The sequence below is a fragment of the Rana temporaria genome, chromosome 10, assembly GCF_905171775.1.
Source record: "Rana temporaria chromosome 10, aRanTem1.1, whole genome shotgun sequence".
NCBI lineage: Eukaryota > Metazoa > Chordata > Amphibia > Anura > Ranidae > Rana > Rana temporaria.
In genome coordinates this window covers 82,311,464-82,338,890 of record NC_053498.1, presented here as the reverse complement: position 1 = coordinate 82,338,890, position 27,427 = coordinate 82,311,464, and the positions used below count along the sequence as shown (strand labels likewise).

The 27,427-nt window shown below is 43.0% G+C and overlaps 1 protein-coding gene across 3 annotated transcripts; it reads left to right on the top strand.

The window, feature by feature from the left end:
- The first annotated feature begins 408 nt into the window (after positions 1-408).
- On the top strand, positions 409-27,427 carry LOC120915249 (zinc finger and SCAN domain-containing protein 22-like). 3 transcript variants are annotated; one of them, XM_040325605.1, is made up of 3 exons: positions 409-740; positions 10,915-11,211; positions 23,262-27,427. In XM_040325605.1, exon 3 carries the CDS (start codon positions 23,419-23,421, stop codon positions 24,640-24,642), a length of 1,224 nt encoding a protein of 407 aa, XP_040181539.1. In that variant the 5' UTR covers positions 409-740; positions 10,915-11,211; positions 23,262-23,418; the 3' UTR covers positions 24,643-27,427. The 3 variants fall into 3 exon arrangements, 2 of the variants coding, with proteins under 2 accessions (XP_040181539.1, XP_040181541.1); XR_005743857.1 differs by lacking the exon at positions 23,262-27,427 and adding an exon at positions 11,576-11,849 and having other exon boundaries at positions 410-740; XM_040325607.1 differs by lacking the exons at positions 409-740; positions 10,915-11,211 and adding an exon at positions 21,372-21,681.

Below are 27,427 nucleotides of genomic sequence, written 5' to 3'. Positions count from 1 at the left end.
AGCTTCCGGAGCATACAGAGGCGGATCATTACTGATCCTCCCCGTGTGAAAGGGGCCTTACTCCCTAGACATGAGAAAAATGTGAGTGAAAGTGAATGCTGAGTTTCTCACTGATCTAACCCCTCTCTATTCCGTCCAAAACAAACAAAACAAAATCTTTCCGTTGAGTTATATGGCTTTAAAGCAGAACTACCCCCCCCCCCGGCACCCAATAGAATGAGCTGTCCTTTCAGCCAATTGGCTGATGGATCTCAAGACCCGCTTTCTGATTTTACTGTGTATGTGGTCCAACCTGTGGCTACATCAGCAGCAGCCCAGTTCACAACCTGCGATCTATAATAACAACACCCGCACTCCCCCTGCTGGACAAAGTTGATAGTGCAGTGTGCAGAGCCGTATAATGGTACACGCGGGGTGTATGTGTGGCAGTGACATGCGGGTGCATGGAGGGTGAGAAGTCCTCCTTTGGGTCGGCGCTGTGTATAGAGAAAACTTGCAGAGCGGCTCCTCTCGTGTCCCCGGCCAGTGACACAGCAGCTCGCCGGCACTAGGACCGGCCGGCCCTCCGCTGCCCTCTCCCCCTCCTCTGCAGACGCCTGCGGGTCCTAGTGCTCCAGAGCTGGATCCACTCTCTCCATTGTTCTATGGGAGAAGGACACCCACCGCACAATGATCGGCCAGCCGGCCGGGGGGTGTCCGCACTGCCACCCCACCATCGGAATGTCCTGATCACACAGCAGGTATGTATGATGGAAGGTTGGATGACCTACCTCTGCAGGGCAATGACACAGACATGGTGGCCTCATCACACTTGTCTGCCTGACATTCATCACATACATTGGATAGAACAAGTGTCATCTTCACCAGCATTGCGACAAAGACCACCACTGGGCACTCCTACCACCCATACCCACCATGGGGCTGATTTACTAAAGGAGCGAGCGCTGGTCACACCTGAGCGCTTTGTAGCTTAAATACGCTCAGCGTCTAAAACCCCCAACATTCCCATGGTGGCCGTTCACGTATGAGCGCTCAGAAGTTACATTGGCCACTTTTTTGAACTGGGCGCTTTTGGACCCATTCGCTTAGATGAGAGATTGCCTGGAGACATTTTTTTATTTATTTTTTAAGAAAACTAGTCTCCTCCCCCTAATGCTTTTCATTGGCTAAATCGAAAACGTCTGAAGCTTAAATACGCATGGAAAACGCTTGTTATACGCTTCTTAATGGTCATATATGCGTGCAAAAACACCCAAAAAAAGCTCGGAAAAAATACACCCGAAAATCGCCCTGTTCTGATACGCCATTGGTCAATTTTCACACATTTACAAAGTTCACAGCACTGAATTTTAAGGCAGACATTAGCGCCTGTAGAATTTCTGCAGGTTTGTACAGGCGTTTACATTGTGTCAAGCAATGCTCCTCAAATGCCCTGTGATATATATAATATACATTATATTACCAAAAGTATTGGGACACCTGCCTTTACATGCACATGAACCTTAAAGCGGGGGTTCACCAAAAAAAAAAAATTCTAACATTACATCCAGCATACTAACGACATTTATGGCCAGATTCAGGTAGGGCAGCGTAACTTTGTGCGGGCGTAGCGTATGGTATTTACGCTACGCGCCGCAAGTTAGAGAGGCAAGTGCTGTATTCACAAAGCACTTGCGTCCTAAGTTACGGCGGCGTAGCGTAAATGTGCCGGCGTAAGCGCGCCTAATTCAAATGAGGAAGCGGTGGGAGTGTTTTTGGGAAATTAAGCATGACCCCGCGTAAATGACGTTATCAACGAACGGCGCATGCGCCGTCTGTGGACGTATCCCAGTGCACATGCGTCGGATAGAATGCCTAAGATACGTCGAACACTGTCTACGACGTGAACGTAACTTACGCACAGCCCTATTCGCGTACGACTTACGCAAACGACGTAAAAAGATAGGCTTGTTCCGACGTCCATACCTTGCATGGGCTGCGCCACCTAGGGAGCAGCTTTATCTCTTACGTAAACGGCGTAACTAATTGCGACGGGCGCACGTACGTTCGTGAATCTGCGTATCTTGCTCATTTGCATATTCGACACGGAAAACAACGGAAGCGCCACCTAGCCGCCAGCGTAAATGTGCACCCTAAGATACGCCGCTCGTATCTTAGCCTAATTTAAGCGTATCTGGTTTCCAGAATACGCTTAAATTTACGACGGCGTAGATTCAGAGTTACAACGGCGTATCTACTGATACGCCGCCATAACTCTCTCTGAATCTAGCTATTACAGTATGCAGGTCTATTTTTTTGGTTGACGTGTTGTGAAAAAGTTCCCATGTAGCACAAGGCGCGTCACCAGTTTTCCGTAAATAGCCGAGCTGCGAGTCGGCGCTATACGGCGCCTGCACAGTCAGCTCTACACGGCGGGCGCAGGCGCCGTATAGCGCCGACTCGCAGCTCGGCTATTTACGGAAAACTGGTGACGCGCTTTGTGCGACATGGGAACTTTTTCACAACACGTCAATCATCTAACCCAGGGATGGGAACGCCCAGTCCCGCGGGAATCAGAACCCGGAAGCGGGGGGAGAAAATCACACTATATCGGTATGTACGGCGAAAAAAAAAAAAGACCCGCATACTGTAAATGTCGCTCGTATGCTGGATGTAATGTTAGAATTTTTTTTTTTAGGGTGAACCCCCGCTTTAATGGCATCCTGGTCTTAGCCCATAGGGTTCAATATTGAGTTGGCCCACCCATTGCAGCTTTAAAGGGGTTGTAAAGGTTCATGTTTTTTTGCCTCAATGCATTCTATGCACTAAGGTGAAAAAACATCTGATGTTTGCCGGCACCCCTGTTTACTTACCTGAGCCCTCGAAAGTCTCGCGTTATGAACGAGCAGGTTTCTCGGCCGGGCTTTTTGGCTCCTCTCGGCTCATTTATTGGATGATTGATAGCAGCGAGGCCATTGGCTTCCGCTACTGTCAATCAAACCAATGACATAGCATGTCGGGGGGTGGGGCCAAGTGATACAGTCAGCGGCTATATCACGGGAGCTCACCCGCACGCTAACCCCCTCGGGAGAGAGCTTTTCATGAAGGGGGTTAGCTGATGCGGGGAGTAGCCGAGACAGCCGCTGAGGGACCCCAGAAGACCAGGTTCGGGGCCACTCTGTGCAAAACGAACTGCACAGTGGAGGTAAGTATGTTTGTTATTTTTTTTTCTAAATAACACCTGTGAACAATAAGGCCTAAATAGTGTGGTGGAAATTTACTTTATAAAGAATATCCAATCATGCACAATCTATATATATATATATTACATGATTGGATGATGGAAGCCAGCAGAGTTTTATCTTCCAACCCTAACTTTTTTTTCTATAAATAACAAACATTTCATACTTACCGGCATTGTGTGATAGTTTTGCACAGAGCGGCCCGATCCTCCTCTTCTTTTGCTGCTGGCTCCATCTCTTTTCGGTGTGCCACCAAAGAAAGCCACTTCCTATGATGGCACACCTGCAGGCATGATCCCGACCCTCGCTGTTTCCCTCATCACAGGATTTGATTGACCACAGCAGAAACCAATGGCTCTTACTGCTATCAATCAACCCTGTGAGGAGGGGGGAGAGCGGAGAGAGAGATGTTGCTCTCGGGCACAGCGCTGGATCAAGATCAGGCTCAGGTAAGTATAAGGGAGAATGCATTAAAGCGGAGCTCCACCCTAAGGTGGAACTCCCGCTGATCGGAACCCTCCCCCCCTCCGGTGTCACATTTGACTCTTTTCAGGGGGAGGGGGGTGCAGATACCTGTCTAAAGACAGGTATTTGCACCCACTTCCGGCCACACAGTCTCGGGCAGACTGCGGGCATGACGTCACCTCACGTCCTTCCCCATTGTGTTCTGGGTACACTCGGCTCCCAGTACACAGCGGGAGCCAATCGGCAGGCGTAGCGCGACTCGAGCATGCGCCGAAGGGAATCGGGCAGTGAAGCCAGAGCGCTTCACTTCCTGGTTCCCTCACTGAGGATGGCGGGGGGGGAGGGGCAGCAGAGTGACGAGCGATCACTCGTCCTCTGCTGCGGACGGCGCTGGACTCCAGGACAGGCAAGTGTCCTAATATTAAAAGTCAGCAGCTGCAGTATTTGTAGCTGCTGGCTTTTAATATTTTTTTTTCAGCGGACATCCGCTTTAAGGTAAAAAAAAATTCTACCTTTACATTTACAACCCCTTTAATAAATGTGTGTCTGCCTCCTTGTTTTTATCTTCTGCAACTGACATTGTAGTGGGTCCAGTGGATAAGACAGAGTTGGCAATTACTGCAAATCTCTTACCACTGTATTAAGAAGTGGATGTAAACCCGAGTCATGGGTGGGCACATATATATGCAGTGTTTTCTTATCTCTCTTCAAAGCACTAAGTCCCATGGCCGCGTAATTCAAAGGGGGCGGCTTGTATTCAAATTAAGCTCGCCCCCGCGCCGATCGAACTGCGCATGCGCCGGGCGGAAAAAGAGCCCAGTGCTCATGCTCCAGCTCACAACGGAAAACGTCAATGTCGCCGACGTGAGCGTCATTGGCGTAAAGTCGTATTCGCGGACGACTTGGTAAAACGGCGTAACCGACGGAAAAAGACGACGCTGACCCGACACCATACTTAACATGGCATACGGCGGACTGGCGTAAGGTTAGCCCTCATATAGCAGGGGTAACCTTACGCTTACGAAAACGACGTAAACAACGACTACGCGGCGCAAATTCGTTCGGGAATCGCATAGTCAAATGAGAACTGAACGTAAACGCCACCTATCGGCCAGCGTCGAATTACATCTAAGATCCGACGGTGTAAGTGACTTACACCTGTCAGATCTTGGCCGTATTTATGCGAAAATGATTCTAGCAATCACTCGCATAGATACCCGGGGCCAAAAACAGAGATACAACGGCGTTTCCTGAGATACACTGTCGTAACTCTTTTGAGAATCTGGCCCTCTATACCTACATTAAGCCACCCTAATTGACCTCTAGTTTTGTGGCACGATCCAATGGTTATTGCATTTTTAAGTCCACTGAGGGAAAAAACACATTTGATCCCCTGCTGATGTTGTAGGTTTGCCCACTGACAAAGAAATGATCAGTCTATAATATTAATGTTAGGTTTATTTCAACAGTGAGAGACAAAATAACAACAAAAATATTCAGAAAAACGCGTTTAAAGAAAGTTAAAAATTGATTAGCATTTTCATGAGTAAAATAAGTATTTGAACCATTATCAATCAGCAATATTTCTGGCTCCCATGTGTCTTCTATACAGGTAACAAGCTGAGATTAGGAGCACTCTCTTAAAGGGAGCGCTCCAAATCTCAGCTTGTTGCCTGTATAAAAGACACCTGTCCACAGATTCAATCAGATTCCAATCTCTCCACCATGGCCAAGACCAAAGAGCTGTCCAAGGATCCCAGGGACACGAAAGGCTGAAATGGGCTACAAGACCATTGCCAAGCAGCTTGTTGAGAGGGTGACAACAGTTGGTGCGATTATTCACAAATTGAAAAAACACAAAATAACTGTAAATCTCCCTCAGTCTGGTGCTCCATGCAAGATCTTACCTCATGGGGTTTCAATGATCTTGGGAAGGGTGAGGAATCAGTGCAGAACTACACGGGAGAATCTTGTCAATGATCTCAAGGCAGTTGGGAATATAGTCACCAAGAAACAATTGGTAACATACTACATTGTTAAGGACTGAAATCCTGCAGCTCCCACAAGGTCCTCCTGCTCAAGAAACCAAATGATTCAGAGGAGAGCTGGGTGAAAGTGTTGTGGTCAGATGAGACCAAAATCGAGCTCTTTGGCATCAACTCAACTTGCCGTGTTTGGAGGAGGAGGAATGCTGCCTATGACCCCAAGAATACCATCCCCACTGTCAAACATGGAGGAGAAAACATTATGCTTTGTTTTTTTTTTCTGCTAAGGGGATAGGACAACTTCACGACATCGAAGGAACAATGAACGGGTCCATGTACCATCAAATCTTGGGTGAGAACCTCCTTCCCCCTTAAAAATGGATCATTGATCGGTATTCCAGCATGACAATTACCAGAAAACACACGGCCAAGGCAACAAAGAAATGGCTCAAGAGTTGCCTAGCCAGTCTCCAGACCTTAATCCCATAGAAAATATGTGGAGGGAGCTGAAGGTTCAAATTACCAAATGTCAGCCTCAAAACCTTATTGACTTGGAGAGGATGTGCAAAGAGTGGGACAAAATCCCTCCTGAGATGTGTGCAAACCTGATGGCCAACTACAAGAAACATCTTACCTCTGTGATTGCCAACAAGAGTTTTGTCATCAGGTACTAAGTCATGTTTTACAAAGGGGTGAAATACTTATTTCACTCATTAAAGTACAAATCAATTTATAACTTTTTTTAAATGCTTTTCTGGATTTTTATGTTGTTATTTTGTCTCTCATTGTTAAAATAAATCTACCATTAAAATTATAGACTGATCATTTCTTTGTCAGTGGGCAAACCTACAACATCAGCAGGGGGTCAAATCCATTTTCCCTCACTCTATATGGTGAGAATCTCCCTGTAGGTCAAGTGGCTTAATGAGGACGTAGCATATACTTTAAGGGGTAGATTCACAAAGGGCGTCCTAACTTTGCAGCGGCGTAGCGTATCGTGTTTACACTACGCCGCCGTAAGTTAGCGAGGCAAGTACATGATTCACAAAGTACTTGCCTGCTAAGTTACGGCGGCAAAGTCTAACTATGGAAAGTCTAACTAGGCCTTTGGGCACTTGGAAGTGCCTTCTCTACAGGGTCAGAGCAAGACTTATCTTTTTTCCATAGACCAAGGCTCACTTTAAAAATGTGTTGGGTAAAATAAGTAAAGACAGTGGGCCAAATCCTCAAAAGAGATACGACGGAGTAACTGCTGTTACTCCGTCATATCCCTGGTCCTAACTATGGAACTGATCCACAGAATCAGTTTCCCATAGTTAGGACGAAGATCCGACATGTGTAATTGAATTACACTGTCGGATCTTAGGATGCAGTACCGCATCCGCCGCTGGGGGCATTTCGCGTCGAAATGCCGCCTCGGGTATGCAAATTAGGACTTACGGAAATCCACAAAGCTTTTCAGCTTCGTTTTTTTCTCCGTAAGTTTTATTTTGCTAACGCAAAATTAGGGCTGCTTTTACAAAGTATAAACTGTTTACACCATGTAAAAGCAGACCCTTCTGTCCAGCGACGCGATTTTTTTTAAATTAAATTTTTTTTTTTTGGCGCCGTATCTTTTTTTTTACCCGACGCAACTTTATTGTCCCGTCGCAATCCACAAAGCCCGACGTAACGTAATTTCACGCTAAGCACGTCGGGAAAATGACGTCACGAGCATGCGCAGTACGGCCGGCGCGGGAGCGCGCCTCATTTAAATGGTAATCGCCCCCTGGAGAAGAGGAACGCCTTGCGCCGGCCCGATTTAAGTTACACCGCTCAAAATTTCTAGGTAAGTGCTTTGTGGATCGGGCACTTAGTTAGAGATTTTGCGGCGGTGTAACTTAAATGGAAAAAGTTACGTTGCGCCGGGTTTTTGAGGATTAGGCCCAGTGGGAACATCTTAAGAGAACTGTTATTGTTTGCCCTTTGTTATACAGTACACAACCAAATATATATTCAACATTGTACGAAACTAAGACTACCATCACACCCCTTGACACCAATTCTCAACATAACTAACACATAAGCCTGTAGTGGTGTCATTTGTTGTTCAGTACAGTGTAATCAAGCCACATGCACCTCTATGTCCATAGGTACTGGATATTTCCTGTAACTCCCAGTGTTGAATAGAGCAGTGGGGGTAGCAAAGAAAATGTAAGTATACAGTATGTTGCTAGAGATTGAGGGGGGATAAAGCAAACCTATATAATGGGCTATTGCAGTACAGTCAGATTTAAAAACACGGCGAAGTGTTAAATGTTTGATAATTGGTTGACATATCAAGTTGCTCACATTCCAAGACGCAGCAACATGAATAGATATTCTCCAGTGAATTATGCAAAAGTTATATAGCAAAACAGTCAGTGTTTAGATGGCAGGTGAGGCAAGTAGTGTTTATCTACACATTGCATGTCCCTGGTGAAGTCTGTAATTAAACTCAGCAGAGATAATTCCTATGGAAGTTATGCTGCATTGACAATATAGCAACTTTCAATGCACTTGGGAGGGCAAAACAATCCCAAAACGCTAAATAATTCCATGTCTTATTGTCACAAAGTGTAAGTGGGAAGGAAGTGTAGTCCAAACTATTATTATATCCACTTACACAACCAGCACTAAAGTTCAAATGTGTGCTACAGATAATTAACACAATGTTGCAAGGTCCACAATCTTTCTGTGTAACTGTGTTCCATTCACTATGCAAGGAAAGGCATTGGAAAGGGATCTACCACCTTTAGCCAGGTGAAATACCCCCAGTACCGCATGAGTTTAGAATGCCACATACAATATGTAACAACGGTCTCTTCCACCACCACCTTCAGAAAGGCCCACTTACCAGATGGGATGAACCCAAAATTATGACATTCATATTCTCATTTGTACCATTATCCCCAGATCTCTCATAGAAAAAAAACTACCGTATATACTCGAGTATAAACCGACCCGAATATAAGCCGTGGCACCTAATTTTACCGCAAAAAATAGGAAAACATATTGACTCGAGTATAAGCCTAGGGTGTCCATCTGCATGCCTCACTGTGTCCATGCCTCACTGTGCCCATGCCTCACTGTGCCCATGACTAGACTGACGCCATGCCTCACTGTGTCCATGCCTCACTGTGCTCATGCCTCAATATGCCCATGCCTCACTGTGTTCATGACTAGACTGACGTTTAACATGGGAGTCTATGGAAGGGGTGTCCGGCTTTGAAAAATCGGTGCTCCGCAGCCATAGGTCCCCCAGACAACACACTTGCAGAGGAGAAATGGGACTATATGTGTGCCAAGTTCCGAGTTCAGGGGACCTACGACCGGCCGGTACCGGGTCCCCAAACTCCCGTTTAACATGGGAGTCTATGGAAGGGGTTCCCGGCTTTGAAAAATGCACTAATTACTGTATAAATGTGACTGGCAGTGAAGGGGTTAACACTAGGGGGTGAGGAAGGGGTTAAATGTGTATCCTGGGTGTGTTCTAACTGTGTGGGGGAGGGGACTGACTGGGGGAGGTGACCGATGCTGTGTCCCTATGTACAAGGGACACAGATCGGTCTCCTCTCTCCCTGACAGGACGTGGAGCTCTGTGTTTACACACAGAGCTCCACGTCCCTGCTGTCACCGCCGCAGACGTACTAACCAGTGGACATGTCCGACGGACAGGTTTCCAGCGGACAAGTTTCTTAGCATGCTAAGAAACTTTTGTCCGCTGGAAACCTGTCCGCTAGGCCGGAAAAATGTCCGCTAGGCCCTACACACGGTCGGACATGTCCGCGGAAACTGGTCCGCGGACCAGTTTCAGCGGACATGTTCGGTCGTGTGTACAAGGCCTCAGGATTCCAGGAGGGACTCATCAAAGCCTGGAGTAAGAAACTGATCCACCCAGGTTTGCCAAATTTTTAGGTTTTTGGGAATTTTATCCTGAATCGTTGCTTCAATTTCATAGCCTGGGGTACACTATGTTTAGTTTCAATAGTTCCAAGGGAGGGGGACTTCCAGACACATGCTATAGTTTGTTTAGCTGCCATCATGAGTTGCAGTATGAGGCGGACCTGAGCTCTAGTAGACTCTAAGGTGTTATGATTCAGTAACGTAAGTGATAGGTCAGGATCAAGCGTGACGTCAACCAGAATGGAGGCCATTTGGAAAATGTCAGTCCAAAATTGCTGCACAATGGGGCACACCCACCAGATATGTAAATTATTACCCTCCTCACCACATGCATGGAAACACAACGGGGAGTAACCAGGTAACAATTTGGCAATCCGGGACCAAATACCAGCGCATGAGGACTTTATAATTTGTTTCAAGCGCTAAAATATTTTGAGAGGAGGATCTAGTGGTTGCCCAAATAGCATCCCAATCCTCTGACTCCAGATCTATCTCAAGGTCTCTAGACCACTGCGCTGTATAAGATGGCATATTAGATGAATTGGACTGTTTTTTTTTTTTTTTGAATGGTACTATAAACCTTTTAGTGAGATACAGTAATGTGGGAAAGTAAGGAGATATTTTGTGGGAAATTGTATTAGTTCATTCTATTTATGTACAGTATACAGTAATACCTCGAATTGCGAGTAACACGGTTTACGAGCGTTTCGTAATACGAGCTATTATGTTTTTTAAATTCTGACTCGGTTTGCAAGCGTTGTCTCTCAAGACTAGCAGGATTCAAGCCAATTGGGTGTGCAGTACCGCATTCGGCAAGAGGTGCGGGGGTGCCGGTGACACTCCGCTCCCGAGTGTCTTTGAGTGTGCATCTGAACATCTCCAAGCGGTTTCCGAGTGTCTCCGGCGTGTCTCACCGTATGCGGTACTGCATACAATAGCAGTCACTGTGGAACAAATTATCTGAGTTTCCATTGACTCCTATGGGGAAACTCGCTTTGATATACGAGTCCTTTGGATTACAAGCATTCTTCTGGAACAAATTATGCTCGTAATCCAAGGTACCGCTGTATATTTATTTTTTAAATATCGAAAATTATTCTGTGAATAACTTTTTCTGAAACTTGTATTAAATGTTATTTTTATTCCAATTCTGTTTCTCAGACACTTATAACATGCTGTTCTAACTACGGTATTTCCTGTTTTGTTCATGCATAACATTTTTTTTTTACATGAATAAACCTAAAGTAACTGATGTTATTCCTCTGTACTGCTTTACTCACTATGCCTAACATTGAGTTTTATTTTTTGCACCATCACAGGTGTATCTTGTTTGCTGAATTGTATCCTCCAGATTCCATATTGGTTGTAGCTGCCCCTCAATACTGCAGCGGTGGATTCCAGCAACTAAGGTGGATCATACAGATAATGGAAAATGTGCCACAGAGGATCCATGGGAGCGCGACACATAGAACGGCAACGCACACTTTCATCAACTTTAGATTTTATGTGTAGCTTGCAACAGAATGCAGCCAGCTGATGTTATTATATGCAAGATGTGAGAGCGGCCAAGAACCACTGTGTGACCGGGGCAATACTTCCAGGGCTCACCTTTTTAGGTACATGACCTTTTTACTGTATTCATCTGCTAATTTGTATTTACTGTATTTATTGGCGTATAACACTCACTTTTTTACCCAGAAAATAGAGTGTAAACTGTGCCTGCGTGTTATACGCAGGGGGTGTGGAAAGTTTTTTTCCTGAAACTTCCCTCTTAAAGTTAGGGTGCGTGTTATACGCCGATAAATACGGTATATAAAATGTGTAAAATACCCTGCATGTATATTAAGCTTGCAATTATATTTCTATGACCCTACTTGACAGTTTATTTTAAGGTATTTGCATACAAAGTAATAACGTTCTTAAAATGTATTATCCCTACCAGAAATGTATTACAATGCTTTTATTTGCTTTTCTCCCCAGAAGGATGGAACCATCTTTGTTGAGGCATCATCCAGGATCAGTATCTACTATAGGGAAGGTGGCACATAGATTAAATCCCAGTGGCTGCATGGTTCTTGCCTGTGATTTACAAATAACTGACACAGATAAGTCCCTACTGCAGCCTCTCCCCTTATGGCTTGTTACAGTCTGATCACAGGGAGAGAGGAAACCAAGAAAATGCTGACCGTGTCAGTGTGTTTTTTCTTTTATTTTTTTAATATTTTCTACAATAATATTTTTTTTTCTTTTTTTTTTCAGCCATGTTGGGGGGCTTTGGTGACATATCAGGGTTCTTAACAGACCTCTGACATCTCCCCTTTGAGACAGAGAAAGGGACTAGGGACACAGATTCCCCAGTCCCTTTCTCAGCAGCCTCAGCTGCGCTGAAAATGAATGCAGAGAATACAACGTATTCTCTTCATTCATAAATTTAAACATTGTAATCACAGTTTTCAATGTTTCAGTTATGTGAATAGACAGAGTCAGTGATCACTGACTCTGTCCATTCGGAGCAGTAAGGAGACGGATTTACCAGCTCCTACCTCCGCTCTCCATCCTGACAGTTCCAGGGGGTGGAGGAGGAGCACGGAAGGGGAGGAATACACGGCGGGAAACAAGGAGGAATACACGGCGGGAAACAAGGAGGAATACACGGTGGCATACATGGAGGAATACATGGCGGGATACACGGAGGAATACACAGCGGGATACACAGAGGAATACACGGCGGGGTACACGCCGGAAGAGAGAAACACGGGGGACATGGAGGGAGAAAGAAACATGGCGGGGACACAAAGGGAGGGAGACTGCAGCAAAACGGAGGGGGGCTGGAGGAGGACACGGGACAGTCAGCGGTGATCGTGTGTAGGGGAGTTACAAGCACCGATCACCACTGATTTGAAAGCAGCTGAAAGCCGCGTGCGGGGGGGGGGAGAGAGAGAAGAGGAACTTGTAACTTCCCCACGCACTGATCACCACTGACAGTACAAGTATCGGGTGAAGCATCGGGAGCATTTGCCCGAGTACAAGTACTCGGGCAAATGCTTGGTATCGGTCCCGATACCGATACTAGTATCGGTATCGGGACAACCCTAGTCTATTTTTAAAGATCCTTCGGGAACATGTCACTATCCTACTGAGTTTTGAAGAAAAACTGTATGGTAAGAAATATGTAGGCTTTAAAGCGGTTGTAAACTCTTTAAAAAAAAAGTGAAAAAAAAAAACCTGTAAGGCAAAGGCATAATGAACTAGTATGCATCACATACTAGCTCATTATGAAATACTTATTTTAGAACAAAGCCTTCCAGCGGTGCCCACACACCGATGACACGGCTTCCGGGTTCACAGGCTCCAGTGCTGTGAGTGACCAGGGCCGCGACAAAGTCACTCCTCCTGCACCCGTGGCTGTTCCTTCAGAGCGCATACGCCAGTGATGTCACTGGCTGCATGTAATGTAAATATCTCCTAAACAGTACACGTTTAGGAGATATTTACACTACTTATACAGTTGTGTTCAAAATTATTCAACCCCCCCCAATGCTGTAAAGGGTTTTAGGGAATTTAGTGTACATTTGTAATTGTATTCAGAATGAAATCCTACAAGGACTTCTTAAAGAACCATATGCAACTAAAATGACATCAGTTGGTTTTGTAATACAGTAGTAAATGTTTATTTTGTGAATTCTTCATTTACACAATTATTCAACCCCTTAAAGACTACCACTCTGAAGAACAGAGGTTCATTGAAGTGTTTTCAATCAGGTATTGAAAACACCTGTGGATGTCAGGGAGTAGCAATAAAGCATAATAAGCACCAATCAGGCAGCTTTAAAATGACTGTGATACTCAGCTCCTTCTAGACGTTTACTGGTGTGGTTACAAACATGGTGAAGTCAAGAGAATGGTCCGGGAAGACAAGAGAAGAGGTGATTACTCTTCACAGTAAGGGCAATGGCTATAAGAAGATTGCAAATATGTTAAACATACCAAGAGACACCATAGAAAGAATCATTCGCAAATTCAAGGCAAAGGGCACTGTTGAAACGCTACCTGGTCGTGGCAGAAAGAAGATGCTGACTTCAACTGCTGTGCGCTACCTGAAGCGTAGAGTGGAGAAAAGTCCCCTTGTGACTGCTGAGGAACTGAGAAAAGATTTGTCAGATGTGGGTACTGAAGTTTCTGCTCAGACAATACGGCGCACACTGCGTAATGAAGGCCTCCATGCCAGAACTCCCAGGCGCACCCCCTTGCTGTCTCCAAAGAATAAGAAGAGTCGACTGCAGTATGCAAAAATCATGTGGACAAACCACAGAAGTTTTGGGATTGTGTTCTGTGGACTGATGAAACAAAATTAGAAGTGTTTGGGCCCATGGATCAACGCTATGTTTGGAGGAGGAAGAACAAGGCCTATGATGAAAAGAACACCTGGCCTACTGTGAAGCATGGCGGGGGGTCAATCATGCTTTGGGGCTGTTTTGCTTCTGCAGGTACAGGGAAGCTTCAGCATGTGCAAGGTACCATGAATTCTCTTCAGTACCAGGAGATAGTGGATAACAATGTGATGCAGTCCGTCACAAACCTGAGGCTTGGGAGACGTTGGACCTTTCAACAGGACAATGATCCCAAGCATACCTCCAAGTCCACTAGAGCATGGTTGCAGATTAAAGGCTGGAACATTTTGGAGTGGCCATCGCAGTCACCAGACTTAAATCTGATTAAGAACCTCTGGTGGGACTTAAAGAAAGCAGTTGCAGTGCGCAAGCCTAAGAATGTGACTGAACTGGAGGCTTTTGCCCATGACGAATGGGCGAAGATACCCGTAGATCGCTGCAAGACACTTGTGTCAAGCTATGCTTCAAGTTTAAAAGCTGTTATAACTGGAAAAGGATGTTGTACTAAGTTTGAATGTCAACTGGGGATTGAATAAAACTGATAATGATGTGAGCACAGAAAAGACATTTGTGGTTATTTCATTATAAATGTTATGTTATATTTGTCTGACCTACACGTGCCTCTTTGATTTAATTGTAAGCAGGATGACAGGATGATCAAAATCAATGTCAAACTGGGCAAAACAATCAATTTCAGTGGGGGTTGAATAATTTTGAATACAACTGTAGGTAAGCCTTATTATAGGCATACCTATAGGTAAATGTCTACAGAGGAAGTTTACTTCCTCTTTAATTACTGACCTTGTTGACCTTTCCTCACGGATATTGGCTAAGTTTGACAATGATCCAATGTTTTTTGGAAAGTCTACATTTTAACAGTATATAAGAGGATCTATGTCTATAAACAATTAGAAAAGAAAAAAGGGGTTCCCCTGGGTGGACTTTTAAGGCACTGATAGTATTCCAAATATACAGGATATTGAGAGTAAAAAAAATGGTTTTTATTCACAATTATACATATTTATCAAAAAAATTCAATATTGAATTAAAATATACAGTTCCAATGATTGTCACCATATAAGTAAATACATGGAAAAACCTTCTTTGCACCCTACACATTTCGGGGTAACCTTCTTCAGGGGTGTGTAGAGAAGGACAATTAGTTCATGTATTATAAATGTAGAAGGATGATGAATATTTCATTGGATAAGATTTTTTAAAAGAATTGAAAATGTAAACAGCACGCTGGGTTCAATCAATGAGGTTGCCAGTCAAGCAAGAAATGGGTATCAGAATATACAATTAATGCAAGTTTGAGACGGACATTTATAAGGAACAGGTGTTCATCCCGTTAGGGAGAAATTATTCCAAAGATCGAGAAGCCGGTGGATCAACCAGAAGAGATATACTGGGACTGGGATGGAGGTCCCTGATTATATGAGATCTGCAACAGACCTAATAATGTCCGCTGTCAAACAGTACACTGTATTATTGACAGAATCAACCTCACAGCTTGACAATCCAGCAAAGAATGCAGCAAGAATGACAATGAATGTGTTACTTACAGTTAGGTCCATATATATTTGGACACAGGCACAATTTTAGTTTTCTGCAGGCATTCACCAAGACATAATTAAGCTATAGTTATATAATGGATATGGCCTGAAAGTGCACACTCTCAGGTTTAGATTGAGGGTATGTAAATCTAAATCGAAGGAAGGGTTTAGGAATTTCAGCTCTTAAGATTAGCCAGCCCCCTTTTTTTCAAGGGGCCAAAAGTAATTGGACAATTGAATTTAAAACTGTTTCATTGCCAGGTGTGGGCTACTCCTTCATTATTTCTTCATCAATTAAGTGTGGTATTTGCATTTGGAATCTATTGCTGTGAACCTATATCATGCGTTCAAAGGAGCTGTCCATGCAAGTGAAACAGGCCATTGTAAGGCTTCAAAAACAAAACATCCATCAGAGAGATAGCAGCAACATTAGGAGTGGACGAATCAACAGTTTGGTACATTCTGAGGAAAGAACGCACTGGTGAGCTCTGCAACTTAAAAAGACCTGGATGTCCATGGAAGACAAAAATGGTGGACGATCGCAGGATCCTCTCTATTGTAAAGAAAAACCCATTCACAACACCCACACAAGTGAAGGACACACTCCAGGAGGTGGGCGTATTATTGTCAAAGTCTACAATTAAGAGAAGACTTCACTAGAGCAAAAATAGAGGGTTCACCACCAGGGGCAAACCATTCATAAGCCTGAAGAATAGAAAAAACCAGAATAGACTTTGCCAAAAAACATCTAAAAAAGCCAGACCCGTTCTGGAAAAGCATTCTTTGAACGGATGAAACCAAGATTATTCTGTACCAGAATGACGGGAAAAAAAAGTGTGGGGAAGGCTGGGTACAGCTCATAATCCAAAGCACACAACGTAATCTGTAAAACATGGTGGAGGCAGTATGATGGCATGGGCATGCATGGCTTCCAGTGGCACTGGGTCAATGGTGTTTATTGACGATGTGAACACAGAAGCAGCCGGATGAATTCTGCAGTGTTTAGAGATACAGCGCCTTGAAAAAGTATTCATACCCCTTGAAATTTTCCACATTATGTCATGTTACAGCCAAAAACATAAATGTATTTTTGGGGGATTTTATGTGATAGACCAACACAAAGTGAAGTGGAAGGAAAATGATAAATGGTTTGCATTTTTTTTTACAAATAAATATCTAAAAAGTGTGGTGTGCGTTTCTATTCAGCTCCCCTGAGTCAGTACTACTGACCCAGGGGGCTGAATACACATTTTGCTGCAATTACAGCTGCCAGTCTTTTTGGGGATGTCTCTACCAGCTTTTCACAACTAGAGAGTGACATTTTTGCCCATTCTTCTTTTCAAATTTGCTCAAGCTCAGTCAAATTGGATGGAGAGCCGTCAGTGAACAGCAATTTTCAAGTCTTGCCACAGATTCTCAATAGGATTTAGGTCTGGCCTTTGACTGGGTCATTCTAACACATGAATATGCTTTGATCTAAACCATTCCATTGTAGTTCTGGCTGTATGTTTAGGGTCGTTGTCCTGCTGGAATCTGAACCTCCGCCCCAGTCTCAAGTTTTTTGCACTCAACTAGGTTCTTCTTATCACCTCTGAGCAGCTTTCCTGTCCCTGCTGAAGAAAAGCATTGCGGCAACATGATGTTGCCACCACCATGTTTCACAGTGGGGATGGTGTGTTCAGGGTGATGTGCAGTGTTAGTTTTCAGCCACATATAGCCTTTTGCTTTTAAGCCACAAAGTTCAATTTTGGCCTCATCTGACCAGAGCACCTTCTTCCACATGTTTGCTGTGTCCCCCACATGGCTTCTCACAAACTACAAACAGGACTTCTTATATCTTTCTTTAAACAATGGCTTTCTTGCCACTCTTCCATAAAGGCCAGATTTGTGGAGTGCATGACTAATAGTTGTCCTGTGAACATATTCTCCCTCCTGAGCTATGGATCTCTGCAGCCTCTTGGCTGCTTCTCTGAATAATGCCTGAATTGTCAGTTTAGGTGGACGGCCATGTCTTGGTAGGTTTGCAGTCGTGCCATTCTCTTTCCATTTTCGGATGATGGATTGAACAGTGCTCTGTGAGATGTTCAAAGCTTGGGATATTTTTTTATAACCTAACAGTGTCACAGTACAGATGGATAATGATCCTAAACACCCTGCAAAAGGTAAAACTAACGGCAGACCCACAAACACAGAACAACTGAAGACAGCTGCAGTTAGAGCCTGGCAAAGCATCAGAAAGAAGGAAACCCAGTGTTTGGTAATGTCCATGGGTTCCAGACTTCAGGCAGTCATTGCCAGTAAAGGATTCTCAACAGAATATTAAAAATTAAAAAAAAATTTATGATGATATTCATTTGTCCAATTACATTTTAGCCCCTGAAAAAAGGGGTGGCCTGTGTATAAAAATGTTTGCAGTTCCTATAATTTGTACTTGATATTTATGTTCAACCCCTTGAAATAAAGCTGAAATTCTGCACTTCAAAGTATTTGGATGGTTTCGTTTCAATTTTATTCTGATGGCATACAGAGCCAAAAGTATGAAAATTGTGCCTGTGTCCAAATATATATGGACCTAACTGTATAAACCCATATTTTTTTTAGAACAACAAAGGGAAAAAGACTACAATACAATTATCTGGCACAATGTTGTTTAAAAAGAAAATAACTCACAGACATGATTAAATTTATGCTAAACATTAAACCTTGCAGAATTAATCAGTTTTTCTATGGCCCCATTTAAAAATAAGTTAATATAGGCATATAGTATAGAGCCTATGCACTGAAGAACATGAAACATACACACTAGTGTACATAGCATTTGGAGTTTACACTAAGAATATCCTACTGCTTTGCATTAAATGGAAACTAAAATGGTTTTAGGACATTTAATTTTAATTTATTTTTTACGGTTTTAAACTATTTTATATATCTGTTATGTATCTATATGCATACAATATTTTTATTTACAATTAAACATTTAAGACACGACAAAGGATTCTCAGAAAATTGTGGGCTAGCTAAAGAGAAGCAGAGTTCTGCACACAATTTTTTTTTTGGCATCCCCTCTGCTTCTAAAAATAATATACAGTAAATCTTCTCTATAATGCAATCCCAATTCGAGTACATCTTTTTCAGAATGTACTTCCCTTAATTTTCGTCTTCCTGAGCGCTTCCATCTTGACTGTGGGCATGTGAAGTCCACTAGGACTCTGTTCCATGATATGGTGCTGCTGGCTACCCAGCATGCACCTCCTGATCTCACACATGCACAATCTAGACAGGGCATATCGCAGACCGTGTGTCTGGTTGCCATCACAACGTGCGGCCACAGAGGAAATGCCCGCCCCGTTGTTATAGCAAGAAATCCTGCGGCCCGGAAATTGCGGATTAGAAGGGACACTCTAGAAATAAGACAAATACAGTAAGGAAAAAAAATTGCCCAAATGTTGTTAAGTGAGCAGAAAGAAACTGATTTATATTAATAAAAACTATGAGTTAAACTCCACTTTAAGGTAAAAATGTTTTAGCGTTAGAACCACTTTAAACCTCTGGCTCAATAGAACAATACAAAATTTTGATATGCAACATAATGTGTCAAAATTCAAAAAGTGCTGCAAGTGTCTCTAAACATACTTATCGATATGTGAAATGTGTAACAAATCAATTAAGGCTATAAACACATATGTAACAATAATACAAATGTAATAAAAATACGCACTCTTATATGAATAGTCAATTATAGTCCCATTTATGATGTATCTCTTTGTGAACAGAATTCCACATTGTAACCGATCTTTAATCCAATAGACCTCACTGTGAATAAAGGTTTTCCAAAGTGATTGTATCCACCACCAGACTCACATTAAAGTATAACTAAAGTCAAAACTTTTTTTTTCGTTTCGGATAGTGGAGAGGGATTAGATCCTCTGTCAGTTTTTATAGCTTTCTGTCCCCTGAGGTTGTAAACCCCCATGAAAAAAACAAAACAAAAAACCTGCAAGACAAAGACATAATGAGCATACTAGCTCATTATAAAATACTTACCTTGGAACAAAGCCTTGCAGAGGTGCCCGCACACTGCTGACACAGCCCACATCTTCCCCCCAGTGTTCCTTCTGAGTTCGTGGTCTCCGGCGCTGTGATTGGCTGGAGCTGTCACTCCAGCGCTAGCCACCGGTCACGGCACAGGCCCTGAAGAAAATGGCATGGCGGCTGTCTCTTCAGAGCACATGCCGCCGATGACGTATTCGACGCAGTATACAATAAATATTTCCTAAACATGCATGTTTAGAAGATATTTACAGTACCTATAGATACAAAAAAAGAAAGAAAAAGGAAGTACTTCATCTTTAAGGATATTCAACCTCTTTATTTTGTCCTGTTTAACGATTATCATTGAAAGTGAAAGTAAAAGAAAATCACAAATTTTGAGTTGTCCCAGAAAAGTAATAGAGGGAAGGTGACACTAGTTCTGGTGACTTGGGTGGTCCCCAAAGGAATTCCCTTAATTTGCAGGGATTCCTTTCACTTCCTGTTTTGGCTTTTGGACAAGAAGTGAATGGAAATCTCTGCAATGGGACACACAGATGGTGAAAAAAAATATCTGACAGTAAGTTTAAATACAATCCCTTACTCTATCCAAAAAAGGAAAAAAGTTTGCCTAGTATAGTTTTGCCTATAAAGAATCTCATTGGACAAAGGTTAAGTTCACATATGCTGTTGTGAACCTACAAATGAGCAAGCCAGGCAAAGCCTACTGCTTAAGCCTTCACAGATCTGAATCCATCCCTTGAGTTAGATCATCGTAAACACAAAAATAACAGTTTCATATAACCTAAAAAAATGGTTGTAAAACCAGTAGCTCTTGAATTATGGGATAAAACACGTCGAACGGATGAAACGTCAATATGTTCTCACTTCCAGTTTGGCCCCTTTAACACTGAGGCGGTTTGCAGGTGCTTTTTCACTAAAAATAGCGTCTACAAACCGACCATAAATAGCGGCTGCTGTATCTCCAGTGTGAAAGCCAGAGGCCTTTACACTGGAGCGGTGCGCTAGCAGGACGCTCCAAAAGTCCTGCTAGCAGCATCTTTGGAGCGGTGTGTGTACCGCTCCTCCACCGTTCCTTCCCATTAAAAGCAATGGGAAACCGCAGCTATACCGTCGTCAATGCGCCTCTGCAGAGGCGCATAGTGGGCGGTATTCAAACCCTTTCCTTTCGCCCGCTTAGCGTGTGGTAAAAAACCACTAGCGGCTGAATACCGCCGCAATTCCGACTGTATAGCGCTGCTAAAAATAGCGGCGCTAATACCACCAGCGCACCTCCCACCCCAGTGTGAAAGGGGTCTTAGTGAGATTACTGATGGGGGTTTTAGAAGATACTGTGGGAGTCATCTGATTTGTTAATGGCACTATAATTGACTATTTACATAAGATGGCTTCTTTGTCTTGTCGTTTTTTTTGTTTGTTTTTTTACCTTTTTATTACATTACTGTTACATATGGATCTATGTATATCCCTAAATGATTTGTTGCACAATTGATTTATTAATATAATATAAATAAGGGACACTTGTAGTGCTGTTTGAAGTTTGACACATTTAGTTACACATTGCCATATTAAATTATGCATCTGTTTATAATAAAAAAAATTCACATTGTTTGGGTAAGGTTTAGTATTTACTGTATTTTTATTATTATGCAATATTTCATGTTTTCCCAACTACATTTTTTTAAACAAAACTATTGCTTTTAAAACCTGGAAATAAAATATATTTAACTTTTTATTTACCTGCCTTTTGATTCATGAAGTTATCAGGAATCTGGGCAATCATGAATCATGAATTATTGAATTCTCTGTTGAGTGGACAAATTAGAATTCAGATAGTCAGGCAATTGAAAAAATATCTATGACTTTGTCGGTTGAAGCCCCAGTTGGATATAACAGTGCAGCCACCAACATGTCTCCATTGCTTACCCATAACAACATTATTACATTTACAGATCGTGTATTTGGTGTTACTGAGTGAATGGAGCATGTTCTCCTGAAACTCTATCCCATCCAGCGCCTTAATTACCGCTCTGTAACCACACAACTTGGAAGAAGATAATTCCTGAACAGAAATTTAAGCCAACAAAAGGTAAACAACACAAGACAAACATTAAAAAGCTCCTTGTTGCTTTTTTCTAGATGTGTTGAAGATGGCTACAGGTCGGCTTTAACCTAAACCTGTTATAAAACTGGGCATGTCCAACCAAGCATGTTAATGTGTAATCAGAAACAACATTCAGTAAAATCTGCATGTCAGAACAATAAGCAGATTAAGACATATAGGCAGCTAAAGTTAAATGCAAAGCTTGACCTATCCTGTTATGATTGGTGCTGTCTTTTCCGCCTCCTAACCCTTTGAATGCCCTTTGAAGTGATGGGCAGCCTCATTGACTACCAATGAGGCTTGGGAGGTGAAAGTGAGTGTGTCCAAAGACAATTTTTACCAGAGAAGATATGCATATAAAAAATTGCCTGTAGCTCTGGACAGGGGCAGATCCAGAGTCTAGTCTCAGGAGGGGCACTACCAGAAAATATTTTTTGGTGGGGCAATTTAGGGAAATGACTGGTGTTGGCGCTTCAATGATCACAGCACCATGGTTGTTATGGTATCAGTATGATTGAAGTGCAGTATTTATATTATTACATTGTAATATAAAATGAAATGGTTCAACTCACCATAATGCAGAATCAGTGGGAGCCCCGAGTGTGTCACTTGCCACACCACCCGCCACCAGATGCAGCTTGTCACTTGCCAATGTCGCCTGCCACACGTTGAGGATTGTCACTTGCCACACATTGCGGATTGTCACTTGCCACGTCACCTGCCACACGTTGCAGATTGTCACATTACCTGCCACATGTTGCAGATTGTCACTTGCCACAAGTTGCGGAATGTCACTTGCCTGCCACCAGATGCAGATTGTCACTTGTCACGTCACCTACCACAAGATGCAGATTGTCACTTGCCACATCACCTGCCACATGTTGTGGATTGTTACTTGCCACAAGCTGCGAAATGTTACTTGCCTGCCACCAGAGGCATATTGTCACTTGCCGCACCTTGCGTATTGTCACGTTCTAAGGTGGTGTTTTGCTTGTCAGAGTCAGGCAGCAGAGAGATGATGTAATCTCTCTGCTGCCTGCACAGTGAGGGCAGAAGTTACTGCAGGGGGGACGTGGGGCGGTGAGAGATGATGTCATCTCTCTGCTCCCCGGCTGTCGGCTTGTTGATTGGCCAACCGCCTGCTCACCCACAGAGCCGACCAGCTGACCACCCACTCTCTGACTCTAACTCGCCGCCCGCCCACACACCGAGGCACCCGGCAGCCCACGCTGTCACCCACCCACCCAACTCTGTCACTCGCACGCAGCCTCACGGAGCCGAGTGGCGAGTCTAATTTCTAATTCTCGGGCGGTGGCAATTGCCCTGTCCCCCCCCCCCCCCCCCCACTGATCCACCCCTGTCTCTGGATCAGCTGATCTTTTTTACATAGTGTTTTACTGAATTTAATATTTGCTTAAATATTTTGTTTTCCATATGCTTAATTATGCCTTTTGTTAGCTCATATGCTTAATTATGCTTAGTAAGAATTGCACCACTTTGTAACAGGTTTACTTGTAGTTATTTGCAGTATACAAATTAAATTATGTTTTCCTTTTTATTTACAGTTATAGACCAGTAAGTAAAGACTAATGGATTGTGTATGAAAAAACACTTCATTATGGAGTCTACAAACTATAACAAGCCATTTCATCAGCCTTGGAGGGTTAATCAGCTGTGGTCCTAAAGATTGGACCTAACCTACCAAACCCATTGAGCAATCACATGACATGGAACCGGGCCTGGACTCATGCCCTTCAGCCTGTCAGTAGAGCACCCTATGGCTCACATGTAAAGCCAGTACCTCTACCGACATATCAGTATGGTAGTAATCTGCAAGCATGTGTTAGTAATGAAGCTCACGCTCGTTGCTTTCTGCAACAATTGCCTTCTGCCAGCTCAGATGTTAGATTTGAAGACAGATTTCACATTCCATACAATCACTTTGATAATATTAATTGCAAAGATATAGCTGAAGATGTAACATCTCAATGGATAACGGCTGGAACAGAGCTAATAAAAGTAGCTACAGTACCAATTTCACATTCATTATTCAGAACTCCTTGGAATGCAGTAGAGAATGCCCCTGAGGCAGTAAGAGATTATGATTGTGAAATTTTCGATGATGTTCCACAACCTTTACATTGTTCAAACTCAGTATCAAAAGTAGCTGAAGGGGTACAGTCTAGTCCCATCTCTCTAGATGCCAGAATTGAAGATCCTTGCTCTCCTGAGATAAGCTCTGGTTTAGAAACTCTCAATAATGATCTATCAGGCATGATGGACATATCAGACACTATTGAGGAGGAGCAAGAAAGTGACAAGGTCAACAATTGTTTTTCACAATATGTTTCCAAATCCAAAGGCCTCAGATGCCAGCCTCAAGGGAGTGAAGATGAATCTTGTACAGAGAAAAGCAAGTTCCTGTTGATAGATGATCAAGGGATTCCTTACACCGTTTTCAAAGATGATATAATCTCATCACTACAAAATGTTGATGACCTAGATGATCTATCATCAGAGGATCCGAGAAGACTTCATTACTGCCCTGTTTGCTTCAGGTCATTCTTGTACGTGTCCGATCTGGAACGCCATAGTATTACCCATACAGAATGCAAACCTTTTGAATGCAAAGTTTGTGGAAAAAGCTTTAAACGCTCTTCTCACCTGCAACGGCACAAGCATATTCACACTGGAGCAAGACCTTTCCTATGTAACATCTGCCGCAAAGGGTTCCGTGAATCAGGTGAACTACAAAGACACCAAAGGGTGCACACTGGGGAAAAGCCCTATCAATGTGAAATCTGCTATGTGCGCTTCACAGAAAAAAACACCCTTCGCAGGCATACGAAGAGGAAACACACAATCCAAGCTTTATTTAGGCAGGCGGACAGCAGTGACTGGGAGGAAAACTTTATGAAAAGTCTTTTAGATGACAATGTTCTGTAATTGCTGGGCACATACAAGTATTATACCTTTGTATTTAAAATAGCTATTCCAGTCCCGGACTGTGCAAGATGTCAATATCCAAGTGTTGTAAACTGCTGACAGAGGACCTAAAGGAAAAGTGCACTGCCGAAGCATGGAGGCTGCCATTGCTGAAAATGCTAGGTAGCTGGGTGCCATAATGATTCAATGCCTTTAATACTTTCTGAGTTGCTGACTTAAAAAATGTGTACAGATTAGGTCTGACTTGGCTCTGACTTTCCTGGTTTGACTGTTCTGTCTCAGAAAGTACTGAAGCCAAAAACAGCCTGCCATTTTTTAGAGGAAGCGTAAATCTAAAAGTTAAGTGGTGCTACATGATGATATCAATATCCTACATGTTTATTGTAATGTAAAAGTCATATGAAAGACTATACCCAATGCCAACACTATATTGGGGATGTATTTTTGCCCCCTTCATTAGGGCTAAAAACAACAAAAAGAAATATGAAGAAACTTTGTATTTAGCACTGATGAAGGGGACAAGACTGTAGCTCCCAAAATGTAATGGCTCTGTACACTGTACACCATCTTTCATTAGATTTTTATACTGAAACACATTTTTATTTTGACTTTAATATCACAGTGTTACACTTTGGTTCTAGATTTGCTCATCCCTACCACAACCCAAGGTAACCATGGAAATCGTTTGGTGTGTACTGTAGAAGTTGCCAGCAATCAGACTCCATATTCTAAGCCTACCTCCATACTATTGGAAGGTAATAGGAAAATTCAGGGTTCCAGTGCCATTTTTCCACTCTCCCAGGAATTTATAGATCAAGGCCAGCAATGGCTACCTCAATATTTCTCTCAGTATATTTCTGTTTAAGCTTTTTACTTGATGTTGACCTAACAGGTGCACGATAGCAGAAATAGTCAGTATCCAATGTTGTGTAATGATTTTGTGTGGCTGACAGGATCAACTATACATGCTCACACTATATATGTGGCTCTTCTGTGTAACTGCATCTGCACAGAACAAGCTCCCTGCAGTATGTGTTCTTTCATCCAATGTCTTGATTGGCAGAAAAATTCCTAGAATTGCATTGTTCTGGCAATAGGAGCAGATTCTTACATCTCTGAGTGATCAAGGACCTATAAGTGACTGGGCTCATTTGAAATGAGTCTTTCAGTGCTTGGGGAGAAAGTTAGCAGCCATAACCATAAAGGCAAGATAGCACTTTGAGAGCACAGGGGCAAACAAATGAAGCAACACACCTTCTAAAGAGAGTATGTCCAGATATTAGGTACTGCATGTTGTCATAGAATGAGGGTGACGTGAGTAGTGATATAGACAAAAAAATGTGTCATTTGCATAAGTTAATCACATACCAGCCATTTCAGGTGCAAACATATTCAACCAACTCCCTGTTCAGGTAAATATGTATTGGACATGTATTACCCCAAACAATGGGGAGAACAGTACCAGTGTTTATTTGGTGTCATCATTTTCTTGAGTACAGCTCAATAGAGTTAAAGATAAATTCCAGGTATGGCAATTTTTCTATAGTTACATTGGTTCAGCTTTGACCAATTTAAGTATGTATGCACCATACCTGTGGGATCCCTGTGGAAACTGGAAATTACTCTAGTAGGCACCACTCCTACAGTGATCTCTACTAGCTTCCGGGTCCCATGCTGAGTGCCTGCCATACTGCATTGTGAACAAAGTAAGCTGCATGCTCGGTTAAGGCACCATTCAGGGAACACTCCACATTTTTTTCAATGAATGCAAAGTATTTCTTTATTGAATAGTGCAGAGAGGTGGGATGTGAAATCGCAGTCCCCACCTTGTACAGTCAGAGAACTCTTTGTATTGATTAAGAATATGTAAAGTGTTCTTTAGAATGGGCCCATGCCAAGCTGGTGACCTCCTGTGTTCAGTGAGCAGCAGTGCAGCCATTTGGCATGGGACCTGGAAGCTAGCAGCAATCACTGTAGTAGCAGTGCTAACTACAGTTATTTTCAGCTTCCATGTACATTCCACAAGTTTTAAACATGCATGTTTGCATTGTTCCAAGCTAGACCAATGTGAAATTTTCCATACCTGGGATTTATCTTTAAGCAGTGCAACAGTGTTATGGTATACCAGTGACTCTCAGATTGTGGAGTGTCCCTCCCTTTGGAGGAGCAACGAAGATATTTGCCAGCACACTGTGGGACAACATAAGTAGCATCCAAATAGATAGTTTATTGCATGATCGCAACACAAGGAGGGTGCAATGTTTCAGAATCAAGTAGGACCCCTTCGTCAGGCATGTGATGTCATCACATGCCTGACAAAGGGGTCCTGCGTGACTCCGAAATGTTGCACTACCGAAACGTAGTGTCCGTTTGGACACTATTTATGTTGTTCCATGGTGTGCTGGCAAATATCTTTGTTGTGACTTGAACCAGTATCCAGCTGGTAGTTGCTGCAGCACCCAAATTTGAGAGCTCATCCAGGAATGTGTGTGATGGGAATATGAAGGAGATCCCTACAGTACAGGAAGTGGATGCCATCTGTAGGGTTGACACCCTTCTGGTTCAGCCTGGGGCTAATGACACTATATTTTTGAAGTGTTTGAATGTGACATTCAATGTTACTATACCCTTGGTGCTACATAATTACTGTGCCTCTGCACAGTGATGGGTACCCCAGTCTCCTGTGCCTATGATAGTGGAGTGAGCACTACGCAGGGTGGTATACAGTGGGGAAAATAATAATTTGATCCCCTGCTGATTTTGTAAGTTTGCCCACTTACAAAGA

What these genes read in the sequence shown, in the direction of transcription:
- LOC120915249 (XM_040325605.1), top strand. Translation starts at nt 23,419, where the DNA reads ATGACATGGAACCGGGCCTGGACTCATGCCCTTCAGCCTGTCAGTAGA.